Source organism: Schistocerca nitens, chromosome 11 (genome assembly GCF_023898315.1).
Source record: "Schistocerca nitens isolate TAMUIC-IGC-003100 chromosome 11, iqSchNite1.1, whole genome shotgun sequence".
NCBI lineage: Eukaryota > Metazoa > Arthropoda > Insecta > Orthoptera > Acrididae > Schistocerca > Schistocerca nitens.
Window position 1 is genome coordinate 11,222,341 of NC_064624.1, and position 21,938 is coordinate 11,244,278.

The 21,938-nt window shown below is 40.7% G+C and overlaps 1 protein-coding gene across 6 annotated transcripts in view; it reads left to right on the forward strand.

Moving 5' to 3' along the window:
* LOC126213465 (protein brambleberry-like) overlaps positions 1-21,938 on the forward strand; it is a 204,607-nt gene that overhangs the window by 104,346 nt on the left and 78,323 nt on the right. For all 6 annotated transcript variants that reach the window (XM_049941241.1, XM_049941243.1, XM_049941244.1 and 3 more), the window contains exons 8-9: positions 3,039-3,251; positions 18,821-19,036. In XM_049941241.1, coding sequence (XP_049797198.1) covers positions 3,039-3,251; positions 18,821-19,036 — 429 coding nt within the window. The remainder of the gene's footprint in view (positions 1-3,038; positions 3,252-18,820; positions 19,037-21,938) is intronic.

A 21,938-nucleotide genomic window follows, 5' to 3' on the forward strand; every position in this document is an offset into this window, starting at 1 on the left:
ACGATATCCAAAGTTTTCAGTTCTTCATTTAAGAAATCGTTCGCTCGGGAGAATTGTACAAACGTACCAGTGGTTGACCATCACAAAGACTCCCGTGTAGAGGACATTGTAATAGGCATCTTTGGTGTAGAGGGACATCTGAAAGGGTCGAAAGCCGATAAGTTGGCAGCTCCGAACTGAACCACAATACTGTTTTACGAAGAGTACTCTACGGCGTGGGTCTTTTAGCTCGCATTCATCGCAAATCTATCGCCCAGCGCGAAGTCCCGAGTGACTGGAAAAAAGCGCGCAGACAACTCCTGTATATAAGAAGGGTAAAAGAACGGACCTGCAAAATTGTAGATAAATATCCTACCGTCGTATTGCAACATAGTTCGTGAACATCTTCTCAGTTCGAATATGATAAACTTTCTTAAGATGGGAAAACATCTGTCAGCAAATCGATACAGTTTCAGAAAGCGTCACATGTTCGAAACTCGGCTTTCTCTTTTCTCACATAACATCGTGCAGACTATGGGTGAAATGCAGCAGGCAGAATTTATTTTCCTAGATTTCTGAAAAGCATTTGACACAGTCCCCTACTGCAGACTATTAGCAAAGGTACAAGCTTACGAAATAGATTCCCAGGTATGTGAATGGCTCAAAGTCTTTTTAAGTAACGGAACCCAGTATTTAGTCCTTTACAACAATTGTTCATCGGAGAGTAGGGTATCGTCAGTAGTGCTCCAGGGTGATGTGAAGGACACTGTTGTTCTCAATATACATAAATTATCTGAGTGGCACGGTGAGCAGAAGTCTGCGGTTTTTTGCAAATGATGCTGCGGTGTACGGGAAGGTGTCGAAGTTGAGTGACTGTAGTAAGATACGAGATAAAATTTCCAGTTGATGTGATGAATGGCAGCTAGCTCTGAATGTGGGAAAATGTAAGTTAATACAGATGAGTAGGAAAAACAAACACGTAATATTCAAATGCAAAATTTGTAGTGGGCTGCTCGATGCAACCGTGTCAATTAAATACCTTGACAAAACGATACGGAATGGAATGAAGGATTGTCGTAGGGAAGGTGACGGTCAACTATGGCTCCTTGAGAGAATTTTAAGAAAGTATGGTTCATCTGTAAAGGAGACTGCATGTAGCACACTAGTGCAACTTACTCTTGAGTACTGCTAGACTGTCTGGGAGCCCCACAGAGTCAGATTAAAGGAAGCCATCGAATCAGTTCGGGGGCAGGCTGCTAGATTTGTCACCAGTAAGTTTGAACAACACGCAAGTATTACAGAGGGCTTCGTGAACTCGAATGGGAATCCCTGGAGAGTAGGTGACACTCTTTTCGAGGAACACTGTTCAGGAAATGTAGAGAACCAGCATTTGAAGCTGACTGCAGAACAATTCTACTGCCTCCAACATACATTTTGCATAAGGACCACCAAGATAAGAGTTATTAGGGCTTGTATGGAGCCGTATAGATAGTCTTTTTTTTCTCTCACTCTAGAGTACATTCTGCCATGCACTATGCAGTAGTTTGTGGAGTATGTGTGTAGGTGTATACATAAAAAGGTTGATACCATTGGTGATAAATCACTGGAGCCACTAACTACTGAAAAATGAAAAGAAAAGATTGTACAGCATTGATGGCTGAGGGTCCCCACCCAAGGATGTTCGACCACCGAGTTGCGAGTCTTTTGAGTTGATGCCGTATCGAGTGACTTGTGTGTCAGTGAGGATGAAATGATGATAACAACAACACCCAGTCTCTGAGCAGAGAAAAATCTCCAATGCGCCTGGGAATCAAACCTGTCCACTGCACGGCAGTCGGACACGCTGAGCCAAGGTTTTGGACACCAGTAACTACTCTACATCACCTATTAGTAACAATCTGGAGTAACCTAAAGTGGAGTGGCCACATAAAACGAATAGTAGGAAAAGCAAATGACAGACTTAAATTTGCAGAAAGAATTTTTAAAAAATTAAATCATCCACAAAAGAAGTGGCTTTAAAAGCACTTGTTTGGCCAATTCTCGAGTACTCGGTTCTCGCTCTGGTACCCTTGCCAGGTCAGATCAATAGAAGAGAGATGCGAGAACTAACGAAGAGTGGCAGGTGAAGTTCCGGGATCATTTAGTTAGCACAAGAGCGTTAAAAGATATTCCACAAAGTCCAATGGCAGGTGCTACGAGAGAGGCACCGTGCATCGTGGAGAGTTTTTACTGTCGGCGTTTTGAGAGTGTGCGTTCGGGGAAGTGTCGGGCAACATATTACTCCCTGCCACATATGTCTCGCAAGCTGACCACGACGAGAAAATGAGAGAAATTAGAACTTAAGACGGAGCTTTACTATCGGTTATTCTTTGTACACACCGTTTGCAGTTGGCAGAGGGATCTGGGTGTCAGAGTGGTACCAGGAGTACCCTCCACCAGACAGTCAGGTGGATTGTGGAGTACGGGTAGAGAAATAGAATACAACATTAACTTTTACGAGTGCTTCAGTCTCGAACGTGCTTTTCTGTGTGCGAATTACTTTTCGATATCGTTCTGACATATGACTAAAATTAAGTACACTTCTTGGAATTTTTTTAAATACTTCCTCTGACCGAGTGTTCGCGACGAATTAAGTCTGTAACCTTTACTTCAGTGATTGGTGAGATGCTGTGCACTGAAAAACAAACAGTTGTAAAACTAATTGTTGTTATCAGAGATGGTTAACCACACAATGTGCATCTCACAGAGGTCATATTTTGTATCTGTCCTCGTATCGATCGCGATGCGACGACATCGACCTCACTATATTTTCGTCGGGAGGTACGGCACAAAATAGATTGTCACTCGGATACTGTCTCTGCAGCTGAGGGGAGTCGCCTAGAACTCCTATAAAGCGTGTGAAAATGTATTTAAACTCTGTTTTAAATTTTGTGTAATTTTTATAGATGCATTGCTCTGCATCAAATATTGTAATCACTGTATCGATCTGGAATTGTCCCGTATTTCACTGTGACTCACAGTTTGATAAAGTGAGAGCTGAGAGTGTACCTGGCACACAGGCGACGGTGTGGAGCGGCTGGTGTGCGCCGGACGGCACCTCCTGGTGCTGCTGGGAGGCGCGCTGGTGGCCGCTTTTGTGGGCGCGCCACCCGCCTGCCGCGTGGCGCTCGCAGTACTGGTGCCCGCCAACATCGCCACCGTCCTGCAGAAGGGCCCCGGCACCGCCCTCGACGTCTCGGCGGAGGTCGCTATCGTCGGCCTCGTCGCAGTCGGTAAGTCGGACAGTACGGTAGAGGTATAAGTTGGATGTTAACACTTTCGAGACGATCGACGTAGCTCCTACGTCGGCCGATTATCGGCGATGTTAACGACTCCCAGTGCGGGACTTTCATATTCTGTAGCTTTAAAAGTACACTCTGGTTATCCTAGCACCAAGAAAAAATTATAGATGGCAGCATATGTCACTGTCGGAGGTAGTACAAGAGTATATTTTGAGTCATTTGCTTTGCCGCGCTCACGCTTGACTTACGACAGGCGCGCGGCAGTTCGAAACTTTAGATGGTTGTCGGCTGAAAGCTTTGCGCTTTATTTTCGTCGTGGCCTTGCGAGATGAAGAAATAGTTTTTATTGAACAATAGTGGTTCAGAATTAGATGAAGAAATTGCAGATTCTGACATTAGTGATGGTAAGCTATTTTTTGTCCGAATTATCCGTAATTCTGTGGATTGATTCCTGGTCACAAAAAAGATAATTTTTACGAATTTTCTTATAGATGAATACGATCCCTCAGACGGTGAACCGTCAGGAAGACCTGAAGATGAGGCTGTTGACATTGTTGTCACAAAAAACGCAACTGGTCATTGCAATTTGCCGTATTCTTCTGGCCAGTGGACAGATGACGATACACTCACTCCCCAATTTCCTGTTTTTTCTGAATCCTGTGGAATTCAAGATGGGATTGACCAACATTCTTCAGTGTTTGATTGTTTCACGTACTTTTTCGATGAAGAACTGGTGAGAAATCAAACGAGAGACAAACCGCTACACTAGAATGACAATAGAGGCACTAAGTGCTACAGGAAAACTGAAGCCTCAGTCAATGTGGCATAAGTGGTCAACAGTGAAACTCGGTGAACTGTATAAATTTGTTGGTATTATTTTGCATATGTGCTTAGTCAAGAAACCAAAACTGTCTGACTACTGGTCAACAAATCCCGTGTTGCAGTCCTCATTTGTGGCAAAGTGTCTACCATGAGAAAGATTTTTGTCAATTCTACGAATGTTACATCTCGTAGATAACACAACATATATTCCTAAAAACCAGGTAGGTCACGATCCTATTCATAAGGTAAGACCTATATTCGACAGATGCGTGACCCAAAGTGGAAAGGCTTACAAGCCGGGCGAAAATATTACTATAGATAAAGGCATTTGCCCTTTTTGTGGTAGACTGAGTTTTAGAGTGTATATGAAAAATAAGCCTAATAAATATGGTGTAAAAATTTTTATGCAATGTGAAAGTGGGTACGTCCTGAACTGTGAAATTTATTCTGGGAAACAGTCTAATGCCGACAACAGCATTTTGCACATTGTAGACAGATTGTGTCATTCGTTTCATAATAAAGGTCACACATTATACATGGACCGATTTAACACCAGCCCTGATTTACTGGATTATTTGTGGGAGAAAAGAACTAAGGCAGTTGGTACTGTGCAGAAAAATAGAAAAGGACTACCAGGACAACAGACGTTTTTCTTTTGACAACAAAGCATAAAATGACGGCAACAAATGTCAGTGTAAAAACTAAATTTGGAATGGAGGAAAAAAATGAAGCCAGACTGTGTTTTGAACTACAATAGTCCAGACTGTGTTTTGGACTACAATAGTAAAAAAGCTGGTGTGGATCATAGTGACCAGCTAATGGCGTACTATCCTTTTGAACGAAAACAAATAAAGTGGTGGAAAAAAGTTTTCTTTCACATTTTCATGCTCATGACTGTAAATTCATACATTTTGTACTAAACGTCGCGAAATACAAGCAAACATCTGGTTGAATACATTACAGAGTTAGCAGAGAACTTGCTTCGTAAGGTGGCCTCTTAGACTTGTGCACTTCTCAGAATAGTTCACCCATCAACAGACTAAGCAGAAGACATTTTCCAAAATTAATTCCACCCACAAATGTGGCCTCAGAGAAGGTGCAAAGTATGCACAGAAACAAGCAAGGCCAGATATGGTAAAGTTTCAAGGAAAGACACACGATATTCTTGTGAAACCTGTGACGTAGGGCTTTGTATTCGAAAGTGTTTCGAAATATTTCATACAAAAGCCAATGTAACTGTGTGATTATTAATAAAATAAAAGTTCATATTTCAACAGTTATTCATTTAAAACTAACAACTTCAATCCTATGTCCCTTAGAGGTCCTAAAACAATTCTCCCCCTTCCCTCTGTGAAAACAGCATACTCTCAAATTAATATACAACCCTCGTCACTAACGTGAACGATTATTTCTTTGCAGTACTCTGAAGGGAATGGACACAGTTTCTAAATGCAAAAGAGCAATCTATTTTCTGTGGTATAGAATCTGCTGCAGAAAATTCAGAAAAACTGTGAAATCTCTCAGTACCAGCCGGTTGAGCGTCCACACTCACGCTCAGTCCTCAAAGTGTTAACTACGTTGGTTGTGAGTAGGGAAAAGAAAATGCAGCATCTATTTTTGTCAAAATCTGTTTTTATATTTTTTGGTTTATATTTTTTGGTTTGCACAAATTTAAAAGTTTGTCACACTTTGTGAGTGAAGGCAAACAAAAACCAAAGTGCCACAAGTTCTGGAAATCAGAGAAGTCAGTGAATATCTGGAAATTTCAAACGGCTCAGGGAAATCGGGGAAGAATTAGTGAAATTTGAAAAACACTGGCAAAAATCTCGTTTTTGTCTCAGTAGATTAAACGGTTTGTTTACTGAGACGTCACACATCGTCGCTGGCTGTGTGCAGCTGAGCACGTGTGCTGCTTCCCTACTCCCTCATAGAATGAGGGATTTTGATTACGACCCTGACAACACCAGAAAAGTACAGTGATCCCTGTGACAATATGTCAGTCCTGCTGTAGGCTGCAGCCCTGCAAGAGTCGTTTCCACACACCGCTCCTCTCTCCTCTGGCAGTCAACATCCTACCTCCTGCTTCTCCCCTTCCTACCATTCTCCCCAGCTTGCAGTCAGTGGTGCCACCACTCCCTGCCACTAGCATAGCAGCTGTTGAAGGTAGGCAGGGAGCTGTGAGGAGTGGTTTGTTGGGATCCGATTCTCAGATTGTTGATGCAGCGGCCAGAGATAGCGATCACGTGTGTGTGAGTTAAGTTGTCTCTGCACTCAGAATGTGAATGTGCACGTGCTTTTCAGTCAAAGGCTATAGCCAAAAATTTAGTCCCGCAAGTTTGAATGTCTTTTCGATGTGCCTGCCTGCAGGTCAGCGATCGTCTTTACAGTGAGTTGCTACCTCTCCTCATTAGTATTGATTCTCATAATATTTGCACAAGTTATCTGTTGCACTGATTGATCGCCGCAGCCTCGTTTCGTCAACACGGTGTCTGTGACACGAGAATAGCTAGTCACACGAGTGGAATACCACTGTGGGGCAAAACAGCAGGCCAGTTGTGCGGGTATCTGTAACACATTGGGCCTGCCAATCTGAAGCCCACCGTTTCCCACTAATGTGCGAGCCCTTCCCGTCGGATCTAGTCTCGCCGAACTGCATGCGGGCCGGGTTTGTTTGCGTGTGGGATAATGCAGTAGATTTTCGTGGTTTATCTGAGATCCCAGGACTGTGGTGCTCCGGCAGGGCAGAGCCCGTGGGCGATGTATCTCAGGAATTGCAACTGTCTCACCACAAGTACAGGGCTATTACAAATGATTGAAGCGATTTCATAAATTCACTGTAGCTCCATTCATTGACATATGGTCACGACACACTACAGATATGTAGAAAAACTCATAAAGTTTTGTTCGGCTGAAGCCGCACTTCAGGTTTCTGCCGCCAGAGCGCTCGAGAGCGCAGTGAGACAAAATGGCGACAGGAGCCGAGAAAGCGTATGTCGTGCTTGAAATGCACTCACATCAGTCAGTCATAACAGTGCAACGACACTTCAGGACGAAGTTCAGCAAAGATCCACCAACTGCTAACGCCATTCGGTGATGGTATGCACAGTTTAAAGCTTCTGGATGCCTCTGTAAGGGGAAATCAACGGATCGGCCTGCAGTGAGCGAAGAAACGGTTGAACGCGTGCGGGCAAGTTTCACGCGTAGCCCGCGGAAGTCGACGAATAAAGCAAGCAGGGAGCTATTTTCAACTTTCAACAGGATGGTGCTCCACCGCACTTCCATCATGATGTTCGGCATTTCTTAAACAGGAGATTGGAAAACCGATGTATCGGTTGTGGTGGAGATCGTGATCAGCAATTCATGTCATGGCCTCCACGCTCTCCCGACTTAACCCCGTGCGATTTCTTTCTGTGGGGTTATGTAAAAGATTCAGTGTTTAAACCTCCTCTACCAAGAAACGTGCCAGAACTGCGAGCTCGCATCAACGATGCTTTCGAACTCATTGATGGGGACATGCTGCGCCGAGTGTGGGAGGAGCTTGATTATCGGCTTGATGTCTGCCGAATCACTAAAGGGGCACATATCGAACATTTGTGAATGCCTAAAAAAACTTTTTGAGTTTTTGTATGTGTGTGCAAAGCATTGTGAAAATATCTCAAATAATAAAGTTATTGTAAAATGGACAAAAGAATTCTTAAAAACACTCCGCATCTGGGTGTTGCATTCACAATTTCGCAAGACATTCTTGGGTCCGTAATCGAAGTAAATCCAGTAAACAACAGACTAATGACAATTTCCATGAAATGTGCAAATAAAATGTACTGTTTAATTAACGCACACATGCCTATCAACCAGGAGAATAAAACAAATCCAGAAAAAGCAAATAAGTCATGGGAAGTGTTAGAGAATACAGTCTCCAAAATTCCTCAAAATTATGTAAAGATTTTAATGGGTGATTTTAATGCGCAGTTAGGGAAAGAGAGAAAATTTAGAAAAACGGTCGGTGAATTCCCTGCACATAAATGGACCAATCAAAATGAAAAGAGGCTGGTAGAATTTTGCAGAAATTTCAATCTCAAAATTATGTCAAGTCATTTTAAGAAAAAACCTTCAAAACAAAAGACATGGTGATCACCTAACAAGGACATAGGTGAATTCCAAATTGACCATATTGCAATCTCGTATCCATGTCACAAAGAAATTTTAAATGTTCAAGTTCGTAAAGGCGCCAATATTGACTCAGACCATTACTTAACCCGTGTGAAACTAAAGCTAAAACCCCAAAATTTCAACAAAAGGACACCATTAATCCCCAAATTTGACACCAGTAAAATCCAACCATCATTATTAGCAGACGAATTTGACAAAACAAGTGCACAAAATTGGGAACAACTCAAACACAAGATTATCGAAACAGCTCACGATCAAATTCCTTTACGAAAACAGAAGAAACATGCTTGGTGGAATGAAAACTGTGATCATGCAATTAAAGCCAGACAAGATGCATTTAAAGCATGGAATAGCAACAAGACAGAAGACACATATGATACATTCATGGCAACTAGAAAAGACACTTCAAAACTAATTAGACAAACAAAAAGACAATATGAGAATAGTCAACTCTTAGAAATTGAAGAAGATTTTCAGAAATACAATACCAGAAATTTTATAAAACTTTTAAAACCAAAATAAAGGGGTACCAACCCCAGAATCTTTGCTTCAAGAAGGAAAATGGACAGTTGGCTCTTAACAACCAAGAAAATTGCAAAGAACTTTCTAAATATTTTAAGAATCTTCTAAATTGCCCCGAGCCCACAGAAAGATTTCCACCAAAAATTCCCCAACAATGCAATCCAGTTTCACTTGCACCAAATGAAGAGGAAATCATTAAAGAAATTCATAGGTTGAAAAACAACAAAGCATCTGGTGAAGATGGAATTGTTGCAGAACTTTTAAAGGCAGCTGGTCCAAAAACCGTTAAAGAAATTACTTCAATCATGCAAAACATTTGGCAAACTGAAAAAATTCCTGATGAATGGAAAACCGCCTTGATTCACCCACTTCATAAGAAGGGAGACAAAACTGATGTTAATAATTACAGAGGAATTTCTCTTCTTCCAGTCACATACAAAATCCTCTCTCAATGTCTTCTGAACCGAGCACAACAGCAACTTGAATGGAAAATTGGCGAATATCAAGCAGGTTTCAGGCCAAATAGATCTTGCCCAGAACAGATTTTAGTCCTCAAACTAATTCTCAGACATCAAAAAATTTACAATAAAAAACTAGTTTGTACCTTTGTAGATTTTAGAAAGGCTTATGACTCAGTGGATCGTGAATCTCTTTTCCAAATTGTGAAAGAACAAGGCCTGGATCCTAAAACCACGGCAATTATCAGAGACACGCTAACTGGTACAAAATCAAAAGTAAAGTTCAGAGGAGAAATTTCAGAATCCTTTGAAATAAAAACAGGCGTGAGGCAAGGTGATGGACTCTCTCCGTTGCTATTTAACTGCGTTCTAGAAAAAGTAATACAAGAGTGGCGCGAACGAAAATTGGAGTTCAAAATTGACCAACCAGTGAAATTAGGACGAACAAATATTCGAATAGACTGTTTGGCCTTTGCAGACGACTTGGTTATTCTAACGCAGGACATCCAAATTGCTCAGAAACAAATAGAAATCCTTAAAGAAACAGCAGAAAGAGTAGGTCTCCAAATCTCATTTGAAAAAACACAGTATATGACTAGCAACAAACTGGCACCCAAACTTTTGGAAACTAAGTATGGAAAAATCAAAAGAGTTTCGCAATTCAAATATTTAGGTGAAACAATCTCAGAGACTGGTCTAGAAAAAATTGGAAATGAAATTCGTTGTCAAAAGATGGAGACAGCTTTTAGACTTACAAAAGACATCTACAACAAAAAATGTCTCTCGAGGTACTCTAAATTGAGACATTACAACACGGTCATAAAACCAGAGTGCCTTTATGGGGCTGAAACGCTAATTTTAAACAGAAAAAAGGACATTCAAGAAATCCAAAAAAGAGAAAGAAAAGTAATCAGAAAAATTCTAGGTCCAAAATATACTGAAGAAGGAACATACAGGCTAAGAGCAAATAGTGAAATTCAACAATACACCATCATATATTCAGATATGAAAAAACGCAGATTAAAATTTTATGGGTATATTAAAAGAATGGATGCTACCAGACTAACTAAACAAGTAGTGGAATTCTACGAAAATCGAAGTAAAGCTAAATTTGAGACAATAAAATGGATTGCTGCTATAAAAGAGGACATGAAAGAGGCAGATATAAAACAAGATGAAATTCAAGACAGAAAATTATTTAGGCAAAAAAACCAAAGAAAACTGGAACCACATGGTCTGATGAAAGGAAAAGAGCTCATTCCGAGAGAATGAAAACAATTTGGGCAGAGAGAAAGTCTAAAAGAAAATAACTGAATGCCCCGTGATTGTACTTCGCGTGGTCCAGTAGGGCCCAAACGTGAATAATAATAATAAAGTTATTGTAGAGCTGTGAAATCGCTTCAATCATTTGTAATAACCTTGTACATTGTACAGTGCAGAGTTTTATAGACATTTATTCTAGTACACTTTGAAAATAATTTATATATTAGAAAGTAAGGAGGATAAGAAGAAAAAAAAAATTGTGGCAGTTGCTGATGGTTTTTGCAGACAGACAATAACAAACATAGTAGAACCAACATTTTATTGGTGGTCACCGATAGTGTTTTGCACAACTCTGCCTTACACACTTCTTTCAAGAGGCCTACTTTTTTCTTTCGTGTTAAATCTGTCTTGCGACTCCAAGGAAGTGCTTATTTTTGTCACTAAAAGTGTTTTGTTTTATTGAAATAAAATAACAACAGTGGACTTAATGAAACACAGATACCATTTAACTTGCTCTCTCCATCTAAAAACATTTCATTACAAAAGATGTTGATGTTAGTACTTGATTTGTGCTCACACTCCGGAGAAATACGGAAGTCCTTGTATTTTTTGTCAATTTATGTCTTTACTTACCCTTGAGATCTCAAAAATTTGTCGGGAAAAATGCTAAAACTTGTCTGGAAATCAGGGAAATATCAGAATTTCAGTAGGGGAAACTTGTGGCAACCGTGAAACCTTAGTTCTTGAGTGTTAAAGAAAAAGCACTCATTGGGAAATTTTTAAGTGGAATGTTTTTCTTTGCAAAAACATCAAAAACTTTTTCTTCCGAAATAGCCTCTGTTTTAAGCTTTGAAAAATGATTGTTCTGTTGAAAAGCGGCAGCATTTTCCTGTGGTGAATGGGGACTGCATCTCCGATTTGAGATGTTTCTGGACGTTATTCATCTTTTCCCACCAAATTCGATGATCACAAAATCTGCAGCCTATTAATTTCGATCTTTTGTGGGCCTTCATAGCTGCGACCCGTGATTGATAATGCTTCAGATAGAATTGACGAGGCACTTAGCATAGAAGTAGAACCGAAAGTACGGTAATGTTATGGGATGAATTTTGGTATAGTCGAAAAAAATATGTATTTTACTTTCCAGCCGCTATAGAGCTATAGGCTATAATGACAGATGGCTGCGAGCATAAAGAAAGTAGGATGTCGACTGCCAGAGGAGAGAGGAACGGTGTGTGGAAACGACTCTTGCAGGGCTGCAGCCTACAGCAGGACTGACATATTGTCACAGGGATCACTGTACTTTTCTGGTGTTGTAAGGGCCGTAATCAAAATCCGTGACTGACCAGGATTGGTCACTTCACTTATTTCAAAATAAAAAAAGAAAAGAACGAATGATGCATAACGCCAAGCATTCTGGAAATTGGGCTTCACCAAATGATGTAAATTACCAGAAACTGAAAATTGGTTACGTTTTAGATATTTATGTACAGAAAAAGCTATTTCAATCTATATCTGATAAAATAGTCCCTCTGGATACAGTTCGCTGTGAAATAATGTCTGTTAAGTACTTTACTGTTTTCATATTTTGAGGTAGAATTCACATCTATTTCACATTTGTCGCAAAATGTGATTTTTTCCGGTCCCTATTTATGACTGCTGACCTCAGCAACCACTTGCGCCATAGATGTTACTGAAGTTATTTATGTAGTTTATTTTACTGTGTGTTGTCCTTTGCTTTTCTTTTCTTTTCTCCTTGCAAAATGAGTCCCTCATGGGGTTTGGATACGACTCCCTCAACACCAGAAAGGATTTGCAGTCTCTAAGATCATATATCAGCTCTGCTTTCGCAGAAGCAGAAATCCATTGAGCTGAGTGGCATTGTGTTTCAGGATTGGAAAAATGGCCTCCATCTCTCACCCATTGTTACAGTCGATGAAAAGAATGTCCGATCCGTGGTGTCATCGTGCGTCGACATTGTCTGGCAAGCTGCTACGCGTGCAGCCTTATGGTCATATGTCAGCATTCGTGGCACAAACTTAGAGGACACTTTCCACATTTTTGGGTCTTCTTGCGGGATCGTGTGCATAGATCCCACAGCAGTTCCAATTTTGAAGGCATCGCGTCCTCACATGTTCAGCAATGCTCCAAAACGAGCATTACCACTTGTTGGATTACATTGTCAGACCAGTTGGTGGGAGGCTGAGATTGTCCCGTTTGTTGTGATATGACTTTCTGCCTTCTTCAAACTGTGGCACCAATGACCACACAGTAGACAGATACAGGACACCATCACCACATGTCTGACTCGACTGGTGGTTAATTTGAGTCGTGTCGCAGTGTGCAAATGGAGAAAACAAATGATTGTTTACTGTTCTTGTAATAACAACTTCCCCATTTGAAGAATCGTAAATGCTTCTCTCTCGCCGCTGCCACTAAAATTCCATGTCCGGACAGTGCTGCATTGATGCATTAACAAGTGCGTATGTAATTTAAAACAAACCATTTCTGTCTGTTTCAGTCCCGAGAAAAAAATTGAAGGTGTTATAACTTGAATGCTCCTCATATCAGCCTGCCAAATACCTAACAGCATTGTTATGATCGGTAAACGTCAGCACCGTGTCAAGAACTTTGTACATTTCATTGAAAGGGTGCAAGAATTATACACATTCATCAACCAGGATCTGACAGTGAGTCTTGATGGGGTGTCCCTTTTCTTGAGTCCTTCAAGCTGATGATGAATAAATTTAGCACCACAATGACTAATTTCTTCAAATTTTTACTCACATCTCTATTCTTTCTCTTTAGACTATTGTGAGGAAAGAGATGATGTCATTATGAGGTGCTATCAGTCACCAATTTTGACAAACTTATTCGTGGAATATTTGGAAGAGAAAGCCCTGGAAAAAGTGACACTGAGGTCCGCAATTTTCAGGTATTTTGATGATACGTTTGTGGTGTGTGACCACACAGTCGTGAAAGGCTTGAAGAATTCCTCCAACATCTCAACACTCTTCCCCCAGCATAAAGTTCACCAAGGAGGTGGAAGAGAATCGCGAACTCACCATTTTCGACATCCTAGTTGAACGTGAAGTGGAATGCGCTATGGGACACAGTGGGTACTGGAAAGCCACCCACACTGATTTGTAGCTCCATGCCTCCAGCTGCTGTCATCCTTCACAGTGTGAGGGTGTGCCAAGTACCATATTTACTCAATTATAAGATGAGGTTTTTTTTCCCAAATTCATCATTCGAAAAATATGGGGTTGTCTTATATTCCCAGATTACAGTATTGTTGCTGAGGTTTAATAGATTAATATAGGGGTTGTCGTACATTTACAGATGTGGGTTTGGCCATTGAGGTTTTGTACAAATTTACTTTGAAGAATTCTGAATGTTACGGCTTAGCTAACAATACTTTCATTTGAATAGGCTCAAGATTTCCTGAGACGCAGCAACACTCGATATAGTATCGACCTCCTGCGATCACACCACATTTGACTCGTTGGGCTAGTGCGAGGGATACACGAGGAACTATGAACTAGGCATTACAAACAGATCTGCTTAAAAACTGACAATTTTGTGAAACACAGGAGGAAATACCGTTGCATTAAATTCTATCAGCTTAAAAACTTCTAGCTGCTGGTAAATCTTTCGGGATGTGAGGTCGTGGTCCAAGAAACTCTTCTGTTCCTGCAGGTGCTTTTGCAAATTGCTACAGCTTTCTGGTGTTGACTTATTGTAGACAACTGCATCATCCGTGAATAGCCATATGGAGCTCCCAGTATTTTCTACTAGGTGAGTTACGTATACGCTAAACAGTAATAGTCCTATCACACTTCCTCATTGTACTCCAGAAATTACCTTCACATCTGTTGATTTTGTTCTGTTAAGAGTGATGTTTTGAGTTCTCTCTGCAAGGAAGTCTCCAGCCCAGTCATAAATTTTGTCCAGTACTCAATAAGCTTGTATATGATTTTTTGGTAAATGGCAGGGCGACTCTGTTTAGTTTGGCAGGGCCTCTATTCACAGGGTCATGTTGATCTTTTTGTAGAGGAAATTGTTGTTCTAAAAAAAGTCATAATTCTTGAGCATAGAGTATGTTCAGTAATTCTACAACAGATTTACATCAACAATATAGGCAGATAATTAGGTACATGTGCCCCATGACCCTTCCTGAAAACAGGAATGACCTGCGCTTTTTTTCCAGTCACTGAGTACCTTTGTTACACCACCGCCACTAGAAGGGGAGCAAGTTCTTTTGCATAATGTCTGTGGAATCTTACTGGTATCGTATCTGGTCCTAATGCCTTTCATCTACTCAGTGATTATAGTTGCCTTTCAACATATTTTATAAATGTTATAACATTACAGGTCGGGATTGATCTATGAAGTCTTGAATATCTTATTTGTATCTGTCAGTTGGTATGGAGAAATTGAGATTTTGGGCATTTCTTTATATAGTTTTGCGTGATTAAGTCCCGACACTATGCAAAGCTGTTATTTAGTTACGTGCACTGTGTGATCTGTTACGTTTTATTTTCCGATAATAAATCATATTTTTTCTGACCACTTTTAAAATATAATGACGATAAATGTTTGAGGTCATTTGGAGTAATATTTTAATAACTATGTAGATGATGTGACATCATGCTTTTATTCTTAGAAAAAAGAGTGTTAATTGTGCGTTTATGAACGGTCAGTGTCATGATAAGTGATTACGCTTCGAGAAATAATTGATTTGCCGAAGTTCAATTGCACACGATCGCGTGGGGCGAATTAGGACCTTGGAATTGATTGTAGATGTATGCAGGTCATTTTTGTGACAGACTAGTAAGCGTCGTGAGTGTGTCGCAGTATCCAGGCTGCTTTTGTGCCACCGATGGTTTGCTTTAAACTCGCTAAAAGCCGGCCGAAGTGGCCGTGCGGTTAAAGGCGCTGCAGTCTGGAACCGCAAGACCGCTACGGTCGCAGGTTCGAATCCTGCCTCAGGCATGGATGTTTGTGATGTCCTTAGGTTAGTTAGGTTTAACTAGTTCTAAGTTCTAGGGGACTAATGACCTCAGCAGTTGAGTCCCATAGTGCTCAGAGCCATTTTTGAACTCGCTAAAATATAATTTATGCAAATTTTTAATTATATTGAAAGGAGAGAATTTTTGATGGTTATCCCACTGTTGATGGGCCATTGTGGAGAACGTAAGTTTGGGTAGAAAAATCGATTTCAAAATCCAATATAAATCCTGTTGATCAAAGTAGCCTAGCAATAAAAAAGCTCATATGTGGTTATCATCAGAAACAGTGTACTATTTTTCATGCACACGTTTACACTGTACATAGGGGTGTGAATGATTTGTGGGTGCGAAATAAACATTTGAAAGCATTTGATTGAATAAAAGGAAAGATATAAAAAAGTTAATTCATATATTTTGTTATTTAATGAACAGTGATATTTTCTTATAGTGGTGTATAGCCTTACGTATTATTAATATTGTGGTAGACTGATCGTAAGTGCTCTTATCACAAGTCGAGTTTTGGGCCTGATTAAGAGTAGCTGGTTCTTAGAGTCTCAAAGATGAAGTGTAGAATAAAATCTCACTTAAAAACTCTGCATCGAAACCCACTATGTTTACACTATCTTAAGCTAGCTATTCTGGAATCAGGTGTTACCATGGCCGTGTAGTTGTGTGTTGTCAAAAGAAAATAGGTAAACACAAACACAAAACATTTCTCACACTCTGATATCGACGAGTGAAAGAAGAGACGATGACATACACGTATACATATATAAACGGTATACGTGGTGTGGTGCCTTACAGTACAACACAATGATGTCATGGTGTAATATTATAAATTAAAGTCCTTGGCACAATTCCTTTCCTTATGTTTGATCTAGTCTCAGGACCTACTGTGGAAATTTTGATACGGTTTTCACTGAAGATATACTTACTCCTGAGGAAGGTTTGTTTATACCACTACATATGATAGTAGTACTGTATGTGCAAAGCCTGGACAGGTGTCCACTCTCTTGTAATTTGTGAACACAGTAAAACTGAGAAAGAGATTTTACGAGCTATGCAAAGGTTAAAAATCCTAATAATAGACATAAATGAAAACCATTGACTGTAAAATACCATTATGTATTTACACTATGATGATGCAAAAAATAACTGAAATGTGTATATAAAATTTGTAAGAAGTACTTGAAATACATTTACAGAGTAAAAGATCTTACCAGTATATAAGAATTTTATAGGGAAGAATAAAGGAAAGGGGAACATTATATACACCAAAAAAAGTTTTGCATCACCTCGGTTCCGAGAGTTCTGGAACCTGTACAGAAAATTGGAATGGTGAGCAACACAAACATCATTTCCACCCTTTTTGTTCCCATGAAACCCGCACATTGCATGTACCAGCATCAAACGAGACCTTCAGAGGAGGTGGTCCAAATTGCTGTACACACCGGCAGCTCTAATATCCAGTAGCAGGTCCTCTTGCACTGATGCGTGCCTGTATTCGCTGTGGCATACTATCCACAAGTTCATCAAGGCACTGTTGGTCCAGATTGTCTACTCCTAAACGGCGATTCGGCGTAGATACCTCAGAGTGCTTTGTGGATCATGTTGTCCATAAACAATCCTTTTCAAACCATCCCAGGTATGTTCGATGGGGTTCATGTCTGAAGAACATGCTGGCCACTCTAGTTGAGTGATGTTGTTATTCTGAAGGAAGTTGTTCACCAGATGTGCACAATGGGGGCGCGAATTGTCATCCACAAAGACGAATGCCTCACCAATATGCTACCGATACGGTTGCAGTATCGGTCGGAGGATGGCATTCACGTATCGTAGAGCCGTTACGGTGCCTTCTGTGACCACAAGCAGGGTATGTCGGCCCCACATAATGCCACCCCAAAACAGCAGGGAACCTCCACCTTGCTACATTCGCCCGACAGTGTGTCTAAGGAGTTCAGCCTGACCGGGTTGCCTCCAAACACTTCTGCGATGATTGTCTAGTTGAAGGCATGTGCAACACTCGTAGGTGTTGAGAATGCGATGCATATTGTCGGGCCGATCTGTACCGCATTGCAGGATGTCGTGGTTGGAAACATGGACCTCGCCATGGACGTCGGGAGTGAAGTTGTGCATCATGCATCCCACTGTGCACAGTTTGAGTCATAACACGACGTCCTGTGGCTGCACAAAAAGGATTATTCAACATGGCGGTGTTGCTGTCAGGGTTCCTCCGAGCCACAATCCGTAGGTAGCATTCATCCACTGTAGTAGTAGCCCTCGGGCGGCCTGAGTAACGCATGTCATTGACAGCCCCTGGCTCTCTGTATCTCCTCCGTGTCCGAACAACATTGCTTTGGTTGTCTTAGAGATACTGGGACACTTTCCTAGTTGAGAGCCCTTTCTGGCACAGAGTAATAATGAGGACGCGATCGAACTGCGGTATTGACTGTCTAGGCGCGATTGAACTACAAACAACACGAGCTGTGTACCTCCTTCCTGGTGGAATGACTGGGATTGATCGGCTGTCAGACCCCCTCCGTCTTACAGGCACTGCTCGTGGATGGTTGTTTATATCTTTGGACGGGTTTAGTGACATCTCTGAACAGTCAAAGGGACTGTGTCTGTTACACAATATCCACAGTCAATGTCTCTTCAGGAGTTCTGGGAACTGTGGTGATGCAAAACTTTTTTTGATGTGTGTATTACTAAGTTGTGAAGTATATAATATGCTTACATCAACAGATAAAAATATAAGGTATTCATATGATTACAGGGATACAACAAATTTCGTCTCTCAATCCCATCACCACCTCCGCCTGCCCGCACGTAGTTACTATTGCAGTGACGCTGATATCATTGACTGTTGTAGATTTGGCTTCATGTATTCATGAACAGAGTAGAAATTATCAATATACCGTAAGAGTAGAAAATATTTTTGATAAGTAATCCTTCAATGTCTTTTCTAAATTTGCTTTTGTTCTTTCTTATGGTGGAGGGTAGTTTGTTGTAGAGTAAGCTTCCTGTGTTCCTTATTCCAGTACAGTTATCAAACTATTACATAAATGTCCCGTCGGTTCTTGTCTCGTATCTATGATTTTCCTTGTGTGTGTTATATTTCTGATGAACTTTTGTACAGTTAAATCTATTTTTTACAGTTAAATCTATTTTTCCCTTGAATGGAGTAGTGCGGAGTATTTGCGTGCGTGCATGTGTGTGTGTGTGTGTGTGTGTGTGTGTGTGTGTGAGAGAGAGAGAGAGAGAGTACACATGGGAGTAAGACAGTTTACTGTGTGTGCTGTGACTGTGACAGTGCAGTGGGCGTACAGCACGTATTGGGCCCGCCAGAAGCAGCTGACATTGGCGTCCGGTGCGCCCCTCTCCCCGCCACTGTTTGGGGGCCGGCACGGCACTCCGGCGCCAGCTCGTGACGCGCACCTGCGGTACGGTCGGACGCCTCCTCCGAGTGGTGCGAGCCTGTGGGGCCGGAGCAGGTCTGCCGTCGCTGCACGGCTCACTCCCGTCTTCCGTGAGTGTCACAGCATCCCGCGTTTGTGCCGGCCGTAGTGTGGGGTCTGTGAGGGTGGGTTGTAAAGTTGTCGCCCTGTTTTGGTGCTTCACAAATCTCGTAGATTTTCATCTTCTGATTATTAGGTTCTTTAAAGAGTTAGTAATAATTTACTGTAACACTGTCAGTTTTACTTTTTTAATTCACTTAACATTTATTTCTATAAACACACAATGAGCAGCATGTAGCTACCAATTTGGAAAAATAGTGCAACACAGGACAGCAACTCTTATAGTAGTCCAGTCAAGTAGCAGATATACCTCGCAAAAGGTGGGGTAGAAGAGTTTATTTTTTCAACTCGTTCATATGGTTGGAAAGATTAGAAAACCGAGTTTTGCCAACAAAATTTCGGTTGGGAAAACTTTCTGCAGTCAAAAAAATTGGAAAATTTCAGCCTTTTTTCAGTTTTTTCAAAATATCTGTTTCTTTTCTCCTATCACTTTAACGTCTATGTTCTTTTTTAAAGAGCACAAAATTCTCTACAAATTAGATTCTTGCCATTTTTTTCTACTCCCAATATCTAAGGTGCTACAGCGCCTCAAAAAATACCAATTTTTCAAATTTTGAGCATAGTGGCAAGATACCTTATTTTTGAACACTATTTTTTTCTGTTTGTGTAGTATAGATACATTATACATCATGTTATATGTTGGAATTTACCACCTCACGTTCAGGTATTCAATTTCCCTGCATGCAACATGAGGATTGCTGGGCACCCAACTATTGTGATTCTTACATCACTACCTGAAGTTCACTATGGGCCACCTCAGCCCTGGTATTTGTAAAACTATAAATATAAAAATACATCATTAAGACACACACACACACACACACACACACACACACACACACACAAAATAAATTGTCTCAGGAATCTGAACTATTATTAGCTGCAATAGGCAACCTAATTAGGTAGGTAATTATTCTTGTGTATAAAAGCCACACAGTTGACATTAAAAATAAGTACCTTTATTACAATTAAAATGCATTGTCAGTTAGTAAAAAATGTTGACCGTTCTGGGTGTGTAATACTCGTAATATCGCACTTTAGCGCACTTGAGACAGATGTGAGCACCACTTCCAACGTTTTGATGGGCCACGTTCCTCAGTGTCACCAGAAATACCTTGAGTTACAGGTCTGTACATAGAGTTGATCCCAGGTTGACCTCTTCTTTAAACAGCGAGTCAGTCTCAGCAAGTTCGTTGATTTCGTCAGCAGTTTCCTCAACATCCTCCATAACATCTTCTTCACTGTCTTGATATAAAAATTTTGGCACGTTTTCACAGTTGACCCCAATACATTTCTTGCAAATTGAAGAACATTTCAAACTCGCTTTTCTGCAGGAGCACGCTCCGCCACATTTCAGCTTGCATGAGCATGAAACAATGTGAAGAAGTGCTTCAGGTGCTGGATCTTGGCTCATTATAACAGGTATTGGACCGTGGTCACTGTGATTCCAGCCCTATTTCTCAGGAGGTTTCCAGTTTCCCATGCAACTTTGGACTTGTTGGTGAGTCCACAACAAATGATGTTGTGCAGCATCTTGTGCAGGTGGCAACCGTGCAAGATTCAGTTTGCTTTTTGTAGCAGACTTGGCGAATAGCTGGTACTGCAAATGGTTTAGTGTGTGGGAACTGCTGACACCTCCACTATACAATGCGAAAGTAACCTGTTCTCCTGCTGTTAGTATTTCTTCACGGGTAGCATGTGGTTTATTGAACGTGCAAAGCACTGAGGTTAGGTGTTCATTTTTCGCAACAATATTGCAGCACTTAAGTTTTCCTTGACCAAAAAAAGCGGATGTTGTATCACATCCGCTAAAGGCATGAGTGAACAGAATGTATTCACTGTCAAACTTGTAAGATACAGTGGAAAACCAATTGTCTTCTGTATTTCCTCTTCCTGGCATTAAGAAAAGTAAGTTTTCAATGCCTTGCCCCCAAACTGGTCATGAGCACAAGCAGGTCAATATCTTCTCCTACAATGACAACACTTCCAAAATCTTTGGTTCTTGAAATGGCAGATGTTACAATCATAACGTCAGCATCTTGTTGTGCCTGGTGCACTTCAATGCTACACTCCAGAAATTCCTTTTTAAGAAGTGTGATCAAACGCATCTTGTTTCGTTTGTTGTACAAAAACGTGTCCTGAGGGACTTGGTTCACCATCTCTGATTCAACCACAACGTCAACCAAAGAATTTTTTTGACCTACGAATCCTCTCGGCACTCTTTGTGCTACATTTGTGTCCCTCACATGGATACCCATTAAATACGGTAGCAAATTGAGATCCAAAATGACGTTGCAGGTAAGAAACATAGCTTTGGGCTATTGACATGAAGCAAATATTTCGAGACCAAGTCACTTTGTGGATAAGGTACCCCTCCATCAATGACAAAAAACTTACTCGGTCCACCTGACTTCACATCTTCTATGATGAGTAATATGTTTATACTACACAAGTAGAAACTGAAATAACAGTGTTCAAAAATTAGATAATTTGCAGCTTTGCTCGAAATTTGAAAAATTGGTATTTTTTGACGCACTGTAGTGCCTTAGATACTGGGCGTAGAAAAAAATGGTAAGAATCAAATTTGTAGATAATTTTGTGCTCTTTAAAAAAGAAAATAGACGTCAAAGTGATAGGAGCAAATGAAACTGAGATATTTTGAAAAAACTGAAAAAAGTCCGAAATTTTCAGTTTTTTGACTGCAGAAAGTTTTCCCAAGAGAAATTTTGTTGGCAGAACTTGGTTTTCTAACCTTTCCAACAATATGAACGAGTTAAAAAAATAAAATCTTCTACCCCACCTTTTGCAAGGTACAGGCTTTTTTTGACAGTTTCACTGGACTATAGGCCTTGG